The sequence below is a fragment of the Oncorhynchus kisutch genome, linkage group LG17 (genome assembly GCF_002021735.2).
Source record: "Oncorhynchus kisutch isolate 150728-3 linkage group LG17, Okis_V2, whole genome shotgun sequence".
NCBI classification, from domain to species: Eukaryota; Metazoa; Chordata; class Actinopteri; order Salmoniformes; family Salmonidae; genus Oncorhynchus; species Oncorhynchus kisutch.
The window spans coordinates 87,965,391-87,977,553 of NC_034190.2; the positions used below are offsets into that span (position 1 = coordinate 87,965,391).

Consider the following 12,163-nt stretch of genomic DNA (forward strand, 5'->3'; position numbering starts at 1 on the left):
CTGTCTTCGTCCCCTAGGCGACGTGCGCATGCCGTCAGGTAAGACAGCCAAGCCAGACATCACAGACAATAAGGACGGGTCAGTAATGGTTAAATACGCTCCGACTGAGGCCGGCCTCCACGAGATGGACATCAAATACGACGGGATACACATCCCTGGTACGAACAACACTATACACACACCCCTGGTACGAACAACACACACTATACACACCCCTGGTACGAATAACACTATACACACACCCCTGGTACGAACAACACTATACACACACCCCTGGTACGAACAACACACACTATACACACCCCTGGTACGAACAACACTATACACACACCCCTGGTACGAACAACACACACTACACACACCCCTGGTACGAACTACACACACCCCTGGTACGAACAACACACACTACACACATCCCTGGTACGAACAACACTATACACACACCCCTGGTACGAACAACACACACTACACACATCCCTGGTACGAACAACACTATACACACACCCCTGGTACGAACAACACACACTTCACACACCCCTGGTACGAACAACACACACTATACACATCCCTGGTACGAACAACACTATACACACACCCCTGGTACGAACAACACACAGTATACACACCCCTGGTACGAACAACACTATACACACATCCCTGGTACGAACAACACACACTATACACACCCCTGGTACGAACAACACTATACACACACCCCTGGTACGAACAACACACACTACACACATCCCTGGTACAAACAACACACACTACACACATCCCTGGTACAAACAACACACACTACACACATCCCTGGTACGAACAACACACACTACACACATCCCTGGTACAAACAACACACACTACACACATCTCTGGTACGAACAACACTATACACACATCCCTGGTACGAACAACACACACTACACACATCCCTGGTACGAACAACACTATACACACACCCCTGGTACGAACAACACACACTTCACACACCCCTGGTACGAACAACACACACTATACACATCCCTGGTACGAACAACACTATACACACACCCCTGGTACGAACAACACACAGTATACACACCCCTGGTACGAACAACACTATACACACATCCCTGGTACGAACAACACACACTATACACACCCCTGGTACGAACAACACTATACACACATCCCTGGTACGAACAACACACACTATACACACCCCTGGTACGAACAACACTATACACACACCCCTGGTACGAACAACACACACTACACACATCCCTGGTACAAACAACACACACTACACACATCCCTGGTACAAACAACACACACTACACACATCCCTGGTACAAACAACACACACTACACACATCTCTGGTACGAACAACACTATGCACACACCCCTGGTACGAACAACACACACTATACACATCCCTGGTACGAACAACACTATACACACACACCTGGTACGAACAACACTATACACACACCCCTGGTACGAACAACACACACTATACACACCCCTGGTACGAACAACACTATACACACACCCCTGGTACGAACAACACTATACACACACCCCTGGTACGAACAACACACACTATACACATCCCTGGTACGAACAACACTATACACACACCCCTGGTACGAACAACACTATACACACACCCCTGGTACGAACAACACACACCATACACACCCCTGGTACGAACAACACTATACACACACCCCTGGTACGAACAACACTATACACACACCCCTGGTACGAACAACACACACTATACACACCCCTGGTACGAACAACACTATACACACACCCCTGGTACGAACAACACACACTATACACACCCCTGGTACGAACAACACTATACACACACCCCTGGTACGAACAACACACACTACACACATCCCTGGTACGAACAACACACACTAAACACACCCCTGGTACGAACAACACTATACACACACCCCTGGTACGAACAACACACACTAAACACACCCCTGGTACAAACAACACACACTACACACATCCCTGGTACGAACAACACACACTACACACACTCCTGGTACGAACAACACTATACACACATCCCTGGTACGAACAACACACACTACACACACCCCTGGTATGAACAACACTATACACACATCCCTGGTACGAACAACACACACTATACACACCCCTGGTACGAACAACACACACTACACACATCCCTGGTATGAACAACACACACTACACACACCCCTGGTACGAACAACACACACTACACACACCCCTGGTACGAACAACACTATACACACATCCAAATCAAATCAAATCAAATCAAATGTATTTGTCACATACACATGGTTAGCAGATGTTAATGCGAGTGTAGCGAAATGCTTGTGCTTCTAGTTCCGACAGTGCAGTAATAACGAACAAGTAATCTAACTAACAATTCCAAAAAAAACTACTGTCTTATACACAATGTAAGGGGATAAAGAATATGTACATAAAGATATATGAATGAGTGATGGTACAGAGCAGCATAGGCAAGATACAGTAGATGATATCGAGTACAGTATAACATATGAGATGAGTATGTAAACCAAGTGGCATAGTTAAAGTGGCTAGTGATACATGTATTACATAAGGATGCAGTCGATGATATGGGGTACAGTATCTACGTATGCATATGAGATGAATAATGTAGGGTAAGTAACATTATATAAGGTAGCATTGTTTAAAGTGGCTAGTGATATATTTACATCATTTCCCATCAATTCCCATGATTAAAGTGGCTGGAGTAGAGTCAGTGGCATTGACAGTGTGTTGGCAGTAGCCACTCAGTGTTAGTGGTGGCTGTTTAACAGTCTGATGGCCTTGAGATAGAAGCTGTTTTTCAGTCTCTCGGTCCCAGCTTTGATGCACCTGTACTGACCTCGCCTTCTGGATGACAGCGGGGTGAACAGGCAGTGGCTCGGGTGGTTGATGTCCCTGATGATCTTTATGGCCTTCCTGTAGCATCGGGTGGTGTAGGTGTCCTGGAGGGCAGGTAGTTTGCCCCCGGTGATGCGTTGTGCAGACCTCACTACCCTCTGGAGAGCCTTACGGTTGAGGGCGGTGCAGTTGCCATACCAGGCGGTGATACAGCCCGCCAGGATGCTCTCGATTGTGCATCTGTAGAAGTTTGTGAGTGCTTTTGGTGACAAGCCGAATTTCTTCAGCCTCCTGAGGTTGAAGAGGCGCTGCTGCGCCTTCCTCACGATGCTGTCTGTGTGAGTGGACCAATTCAGTTTGTCTGTGATGTGTATGCCGAGGAACTTAAAACTTGCTACCCTCTCCACTACTGTTCCATCGATGTGGATGGGGGGGTGTTCCCTCTGCTGTTTCCTGAAGTCCACAATCATCTCCTTAGTTTTGTTGACGTTGAGTGTGAGGTTATTTTCCTGACACCACACTCCGAGGGCCCTCACCTCCTCCCTGTAGGCCGTCTCGTCGTTGTTGGTAATCAAGCCTACCACTGTTGTGTCGTCCGCAAACTTGATGATTGAGTTGGAGGCGTGCGTGGCCACGCAGTCGTGGGTGAACAGGGAGTACAGGAGAGGGCTCAGAACGCACCCTTGTGGGGCCCCAGTGTTGAGGATCAGCGGGGAGGAGATGTTGTTGCCTACCCTCACCACCTGGGGGCGGCCCGTCAGGAAGTCCAGTACCCAGTTGCACAGGGCGGGGTCGAGACCCAGGGTCTCGAGCTTGATGACGAGCTTGGAGGGTACTATGGTGTTGAATGCCGAGCTGTAGTCGATGAACAGCATTCTCACATAGGTATTCCTCTTGTCCAGATGGGTTAGGGCAGTGTGCAGTGTGGTTGAGATTGCATCGTCTGTGGACCTATTTGGGCGGTAAGCAAATTGGAGTGGGTCAAGGGTGTCAGGTAGGGTGGAGGTGATATGGTCCTTGACTAGTCTCTCAAAGCACTTCATGATGACGGATGTGAGTGCTACGGGGCGGTAGTCGTTTAGCTCAGTTACCTTAGCTTTCTTGGGAACAGGAACAATGGTGGCCCTCTTGAAGCATGTGGGAACAGCAGACTGGTATAGGGATTGGTGGAATATGTCCGTAAACACACCGGCCAGCTGGTCTGCGCATGCTCTGAGGGCGCGGCTGGGGATGCCGTCTGGGCCTGCAGCCTTGCGAGGGTTAACACGTTTAAATGTCTTACTCACTTCGGCTGCAGTGAAGGAGAGACCGCATGTTTTCGTTGCAGGCCGTGTCAGTGGTACTGTATTGTCCTCAAAGCGGGCAAAAAAGTTGTTTAGTCTGCCTGGGAGCAAGACATCCTGGTCCGTGACTGGGCTGGGTTTCTTCCTGTAGTCCGTGATTGACTGTAGACCCTGCCACATGCCTCTTGTGTCTGAGCCGTTGAATTAAGATTCTACCTGGTACGAACAACACACACTACACACACCCCTGGTACGAACAACACTATACACACATCCCTGGCATAGACTAATATACAGTAGATAGTATAGAATACAGTATATACATATGAGTAATGTATAGACTAATATAAAGTAGATAGTACAGAATATAGTATATACATATGAGATGAGTAATGTATAGACTAATATACAGTAGAATAGAATACAGTATATACATATGAGTAATGCATAGACTAAGATACAGTAGAATAGAATACAGTATATACATATGAGATGAGTAATGCATAGACTAAGATACAGTAGAACAGAATACAGTATATACATATGAGATGAGTAATGCATAGACTAAGATACAGTAGATAGTATAGAATACAGTATATACATATGAGTAATGCATAGACTAAGATACAGTAGAATAGAATACAGTATATACATATGAGATGAGTAATGCATAGACTAAGATACAGTAGAACAGAATACAGTATATACATATGAGATGAGTAATGCATAGACTAAGATACAGTAGAACAGAATACAGTATATACATATGAGTAATGCAAAATATGTAAACATTTTTAAAGTGGCCAATGATTTCAAGTCAGTGTGTTGGCAGCAGCCTCTCTATATTAGTGATGGCTGTTTAACAGTCTGATGGCCTTGAGATAGAAGCTGTTTTTCAGTCTCTCGGTCCCTGCTTTGATGCACCTGTACTGACCTCACCTTCTGGATGATAGCGGGGTGAACAGGCAGTGGCTCGGGTGGTTGTTGTCCTTGATGATCTTTATAGCCTTCCTGTGACATCGGGTGTTGTAGGTGTCCTGGAGGGCAGGTAGTTTGGCCCCGGTGATGCGTTGGCCAGACCGCACCACCCTCTGGAGAGCCTTACGGTTGTGGGCGGAGGCGTTGCCGTACCAGGCGGTGATACAGCCCGACAGGATGCTCTCAATTGTGCATCTGTAGAAGTTTGTGAAGGTTTTAGGTGACAAGCCAAATTTCTTTTCAAATTTCTTCAAATTTCTGCCTCCTGAGGTTGAAGAGGCACTGTTGCGCCTTCTTCACCACGCTGTCTGTGTGGGTGGATCATTTCAGTTTGTCCGTGATGTGTACGCTGAGGAACTTAAAACTTTCCACCTTCTCCACTACTGTCCCGTCAATAGGGATAGGGGGGGTGCTCCCTTTGCTGTTTCCTGAAGTCCACGATCATCTCCTTTGTTTTGTTGACATCGAGTGAGAGGTTATTTTCCTGGCACCACACTATGAGGGCCCTCACCTCCTCCTCTGATAAACAGTCACATACATCTCTTTATTTAGAGGGTTGTTGGTTGTTGAGTCAAAGGTGTTTCTAACATGGATTGACTCAGGGGGTGAATACTTATCAAATCAAGGTGTATTAGGGTTTTATTTTTCATTCATCTTCTACTTCCTCTCCCCTCTCTCCCCACTCTCTCCTCACTCTCTCTCCTCCTCTCCCCACTCTCTCCCCACTCTCTCTCCTCTCTCTCCTCTCCCCACTCTCTCCCCTCTCTCTCCTCTCTCTCTCTCTCCCCACTCTCTCCCCTCTATCTCCTCTCTCTCTCCCCTCGCTCTCCCCTCTCCCCTCTCTCTCCCCTCCTCTCTCCCTCTCTCTCCCCTCTCTCTCTCCCCTCTCTCTCCCCTCTCTCTCTCCTCTCTCTCTCTCTCTCCTCTCTCTCCCCTCTCTCTCCCCTCTCTCCTCTCTCTCTCTCTCTCTGTCTCTGTCTCTCTCTCTCTCTCTCTCTCTCTCTCTCTCTTCTCTCTCTCCTCTCTCCCCTCTCCCCTCTCTCCCCCTCTCTCTTTCTCTCTCATCTCTCTCCCCTCTCTCTCTTCTCTCTCTCATCCCTCTCTCCCCTCCCTCTCTCTCCCCACTCTCTCCCCTCTCTCCTCTCTCTCCCCTCTCTCTCCTCTCTCTCTCCTCTCTCCTCCCTCTCCTCCCTCTCTTCTCTCCCCTCTCTCCCCTCTCTCTTTCTCTCTCATCTCTCTCTCTCTCTCTCTCCTCTCTCTCCCCTCTCTCTCCTTGCTCTCTCTCTCTCCTCTCTCTCTCTCCTCTCTCCCCTCTCCCCTCTCTCCCCTCTCTCTTTCTCTCTCATCTCTCTCCCCTCTCTCTCCTCTCTTCTCTCTCTCATCCCTCTCTCCCCTCTCTCTCCCCTCCCTCTCCCCTCTCTCCTCTCTCCCCTCTCTCTCCTCTCTCCTCCCTCTCATCCCTCTCTTCTCATCCCTCTCTCCCCTCTCTCTCCCCTCTCTCTCCTCTCTCCCCACTCTCCCCTCTCTCCTCTCTCCTCTCTCTCTCCTCTCTCCCCCTCTCTCCTCTCTCTCTGTAACAGGTAGTCCACTCCAGTTCTATGTGGACTATGTGAACAGTGGGAACGTCAGTGCGTACGGGCCGGGCCTGATCCACGGGACCGTCAACAAACCTGCCATGTTCACCGTCAACACCAAGGATGCAGGAGAGGGTAGGACACACACACGCACATGCACTCATGAGAAACCAGCCAATCAACACACACGTAACACACAATTAGTAGCAGTAAATTATAAATCAATCATAAGCACAATAAATATGAGCTGTACTGGTTCACGAACAGAGCTGATGTGTATAATTTATATCTTGTATAACTTTTCTCTCTCTCCTGTGTGGGTAGGTGGTCTGTCGCTGGCCATGGACGGTCCATCTAAAGCCGACATCAGCTGTGTGGATAATCAGGATGGAACATGCTCTGTGTCCTACCTGCCTGTCCTACCTGGGGACTACAGCATCCTGGTCAAATACAATGACAAACACATCCCAGGCAGCCCCTTCTCAGCCTGCATCACAGGTAACACACACATCCCAGGCAGCCCCTTCTCTGCCTGCATCACAGGTAAAACACACATCCCAGGCAGCCCCTTCTCAGCCCGCATCACAGGTAGCGAAATGCTACACTCGCAGGTAACAAGCATTTAGAGTCCCCAGGTAACACATCCTTTAAGGTGTATGTGAGAAATGGGGACATGAGAATGTGTGGATGTCATGGGTGTACAAAATAGCCTTGTGTGGACTCTAAAAAACATTTCAATGGACCCCCTGCCCTGTCTGTCTCTCAGTGACGGCTCTGCTGCTGACATCCCATAATGATAATATTCTCTCTGTCTCCTAGGTGATGACTCTATGAGGATGTCCCATCTGAAGGTGGGCTCTGCTGCTGACATCCCATAATGATAATATTCTCTCTGTCTCTCTGTCTCCTAGGTGATGACTCTATGAGGATGTCCCATCTGAAGGTGGGCTCTGCTGCTGACATCCCATTGGACATTGGAGAGCTGGACCTGAGTCAGCTGACTGCTTCTCTGACCACGCCCTCAGGCCAGGAGGAACCCTGCCATCTCAAGATGCTCCGCAATGGACACGTCGGTCAGTGTGTGTGTATGTGTGTGTGTTGGGGGACATGGTGTGTGTTCCTCTGTTAAACAGAAACAGCCTGTCAACTGTCATGATTTGTCTGATTTAAAATGCCTCAGCCATAAGAGTCCAACTATAAAAATACAATAAAGTCTACCGACAGATTGTGGTCCTCATTCTCAGAAGCTCCACTGACTAACTTTCCTGCTCCAGGCATCTCATTTGTTCCCATGGAGATTGGACAGCACCTGGTGAACATCAAGAATAACAGACACCATATTCCCAGCAGCCCCATCACTGTGATGATCAGCCAATCAGGGATCGGCGACGCCAGCCGGGTGCGTGTGACTGGCCAGGGCCTCAGCGAGGCCAAAACCTTCGAACCCGCTGAGTTCATCATCGACACGCGCGAAGCAGGTTAGTGATGGTGTGTGTTTGGTGAGTTCATCGACACACACAAAGCAGGTCAGTGATAGTGTTTGGTGAGTTCATCGACACACGAAGCAGGTCAGTGAGGGTGTTTGGTGAGTTCATCATCGACACACACGAAGCAGGTCTGTGATGGTGTTTGGTGAGTTCATCATCGAAACACACAAAGCAGGTCAGTGATGGTGTGTGTTTGGTGAGTTCCTCATCGACACACACGAAGCAGGTCAGTGATGGTGTTTGGTGAGTTCATCATCGACACACGCAAAGCAGGTCAGTGATGGTGTTTGGTGAGTTCATCACCGACACACGCAAAGCAGGTCAGTGATGGTGTTTGGTGAGTTCATCATCGACACACGCAAACCAGGTCAGTGATGGTGTTTGGTGAGTTCATCATCGACACACACGAAGCAGGTCAGTGATGGTGTTTGGTGAGTTTACCATCTGCTGATCTGTCCTTATCAGCCATCTACTTAATGTGTTTGAGAGGTGCAATATACACTTGGCACTTAAATCTCACTAGGTTGATTGCTTTCATTTTACTCTTGCGACTCTATCCCACTCTTGCTTGTGCCATTCGTTTTTTCCCGCGAAAACGTTTGTAGTGACCTCTCAAACACACTCCAGTAATGGCTGAAATGGGCTCAATGGAATAAAGATTTTCCGGTGCATCTGTCAGAATGCCACTTCTTAGTTGGGGATTTAACTAACGTCACAACAAAGAGAAACATTAACTTTAGATTTTTGGGATTGAAAAATGTTTACATTTTACATGTTGATTTTAAATTGTCTGGGTATCCTTCTCTTGATACACTTTATACAAGAGAACTTGACCCCAACAGTAATGAGTAAATATAGCTGCGAGCAGCAATGATCGGGGTTCACAGAATGACAGAAAGGACACAATATCAACAAAGCAACACTATCATGTAGGAAATATGTGACCCGATTCAGGAAACTAGGCGTATGTCCCAAGATACAACTTCCCAAGATACAACTTCCCAAGATACAACTTCCCAAGATACAACTTCCCAAGATACAACTTCCCAAGATACAACTTCCCAAGATACAACTTCCCAAGATACAACTTCCCAAGATACAACTTCCCAAGATACAACTTCCCAAGATACAACTTCACAAGATACAACTTCCCAAGATACAACTTCCCAAGATACAACTTCCCAAGATACAACTTCCCAAGATACAACTTCCCAAGATACAACTTCCCAAGATACAACTTCCCAAGACACAACTTCCCAAGACACAACTTCCCAAGATACAACTTCCCAAGATACAACTTCCCAAGATACAACTTCCCAAGATACAACTTCCCAAGATACAACTTCCCAAGATACAACTTCCCAAGATACAACTTCCCAAGATACAACTTCCCAAGATACAACTTCCCAAGATACAACTTCCCAAGATACAACTTCCCAAGATACAACTTCCCAAGATACAACTTCCCAAGATACAACTTCCCAAGATACAACTTCCCAAGATACAACTTCCCAAGATACAACTTCCCAAGATACAACTTCCCAAGATACAACTTCCCAAGACACAACTTCCCAAGATACAACTTCCCAAGATACAACTTCCCAAGATACAACTTCCCAAGATACAACTTCCCAAGATACAACTTCCCAAGATACAACTTCCCAAGATACAACTTCCCAAGATACAACTTCCCAAGATACAACTTCCCAAGATACAACTTCCCAAGATACAACTTCCCAAGATACAACTTCCCAAGATACAACTTCCCAAGATACAACTTCACAGCTGTTTGAACGTTAAAAAAAATATGTTTTTATCAAAATGCGTTTTTTGGCAGAAATGCTCGAACATGTGACCTTTGTTGTGCCTTAATATCAAACGTATATGCCATCTGTAAATACAAATAAAATTGTTAAATTACAAGCCTAGTTGGTTTAGCCATAGAAAAAGTGAGCAACCTTCCCGTTAGCCATGATTGGCTGAGCTAATGTGTGGGCTGGACATGCCGAGATGGTCTGCCATATAGCATGCATCTGTCTATTGGAGCTGGTCAGTATGTTTAGGTAATCGTTTAGGTAAGCGGCTTTTTTTATGTATTGTGTATTAAAACTGCATAAACCTAACGTCAAGATAAAGTCTACTGTTAGCTAGCTAACGTTAGCAGGCTGGCTCACTAGTTAATGTTATGTCTATGCTCTCCACTTTCTGGAGGACTGAGTTTTGAAATAAGTGGAATTCAAGTATGATAGCTAAGGAGATGGAGAAAACACCAGTCTGGATTACATCGTCAAACTAAGGGAAACCATGCATGATATGAGACAGGAGACGTGTCAAACCATGATGTAAGATAGTCTAGCTAGCTACATTTTCAGATATTAAACAGTTCTAATTTTGACAGAAAGTGGTTTCATTTCAAGTGTACTGTTAGCTAGCTAACGATAGCTGGCTGGGTTGCTAGCTAACGTTGGGTATGATCTTACTCTTCGTATCTCAGACACATTCGCTTGACTAGTTAAAGCCGTAGAACCTGGTTGGTTAGCTACCTGTTGGTTCATATAGAGTTGTGATTATGGTCCATTGTTTAGCTAGCTAGCTACAAGTCTTAACTTCTTGCGTCGAGCCATCCCGGATCCGGGATCGTGAATACAGCCTCAAGCTCATTACCATAACGCAACGTTAACTATTCATGAAAATCACAAATGAAATGAAATTAATATGCTAGCTCTCAAGCTTAGCCTTTTGTTAACAACACTGTCATCTCAGATTTTCAAAATATGCTTCTCAACCATAGCAAAACAAGCATTTGTGTAACAGCTAGCCCAGCTAGCGTAGCATTTAGCGTTAGCATTAGCAGGCAACATTTTCACAAAAACCAGAAAATCATTCAAATAAAGTCATTACCTTTCAGTTAGATAGCAAATGCTCAGTTTTTCCTGAAAGATGATTTGTTTAGGAGAAATTGCTCCGTTTGGTGCATCACGTTTGGCTACCAAAAAAAAACGAAAATTCAGTCTTCAAAACGCCGAACTTTTTTCCAAATTAACTCCATAATATCGACTGAAACATGGTAAACGTTGTTTAGAATCAATCCTCAAGGTGTTTTTCACATATCTCTTCATGATGTATCGTTCGTTGAAAGCCTCCTCTCTCCTCTCAATCACTGGATGACTGCGTGCAGCTTGTAGATTACGCACCAATTTAGACAAAGGACACCGGGCGGGACCCCTGGTAAATGTAGTCTCTTATGGCCAATCTTCCAATGATATGCCTACAAATACGTCACAATGCTGCAGACACCTTCCTTGGAGAAACGATAGAAAGGGCAGGCTCATTCCCGGCGCATTCACAGCCATATAAGGAGACAATGGAAAACAGAGCTTCAAAAATTCTGCCCATTTCCTGGTTGAAGTTTCATCTTGGTTTCGCCTGTAGCATGAGTTCTGTGGCACTCACAGATAATATCTTTGCAGTTTTGGAAACGTCAGAGTGTTTTCTTTCCAAAGCTGCCAATTATATGCAGTCGAGCATCTTTTCGGGACAAAATATTGCGCTTAAAACGGGCACGTTTTTTTATCCATAAATTAAAAGAGCGCCCCCTATATCCAAGATGTTAACAAAAGACTCCACTCTAATTTTGACAAAGTATTTTAATTTCAAGTTAGTGTTCTGTGAGCTAACAAGCTAATGTTAGCTGGCTTGCTCACTAACTAACGTTAGTCATGCGTTGGGATTCATTGTTTTGTAGCTACATTTCTTTTATTTATTTTTTGTTGAATTTTATCCCTTTTTTTCTACCCAATTTCGTGGTATCCAATTGTATAGTAGCTACTATCTTGTCTCGTCGCTACAACTCCCGTACGGGCTCGGGAGAGATGAAGGTTGAAAGTCTTGCATCCTCCGATACACAACCCAACACAGCGCCATCCAACCCGGAAGCCA

At 46.0% G+C, this 12,163-nt stretch overlaps 1 protein-coding gene across 1 annotated transcript in view; it reads left to right on the forward strand.

Annotated features, from left to right (window-relative positions):
* flna (filamin A, alpha (actin binding protein 280)) overlaps positions 1-12,163 on the forward strand; it is a 155,670-nt gene that overhangs the window by 107,572 nt on the left and 35,935 nt on the right. Inside the window, exons 27-31 of the mRNA XM_031793366.1 lie at positions 18-158; positions 6,744-6,872; positions 7,062-7,235; positions 7,649-7,810; positions 8,012-8,215. Coding sequence (XP_031649226.1) covers positions 18-158; positions 6,744-6,872; positions 7,062-7,235; positions 7,649-7,810; positions 8,012-8,215 — 810 coding nt within the window. The remainder of the gene's footprint in view (positions 1-17; positions 159-6,743; positions 6,873-7,061; positions 7,236-7,648; positions 7,811-8,011; positions 8,216-12,163) is intronic.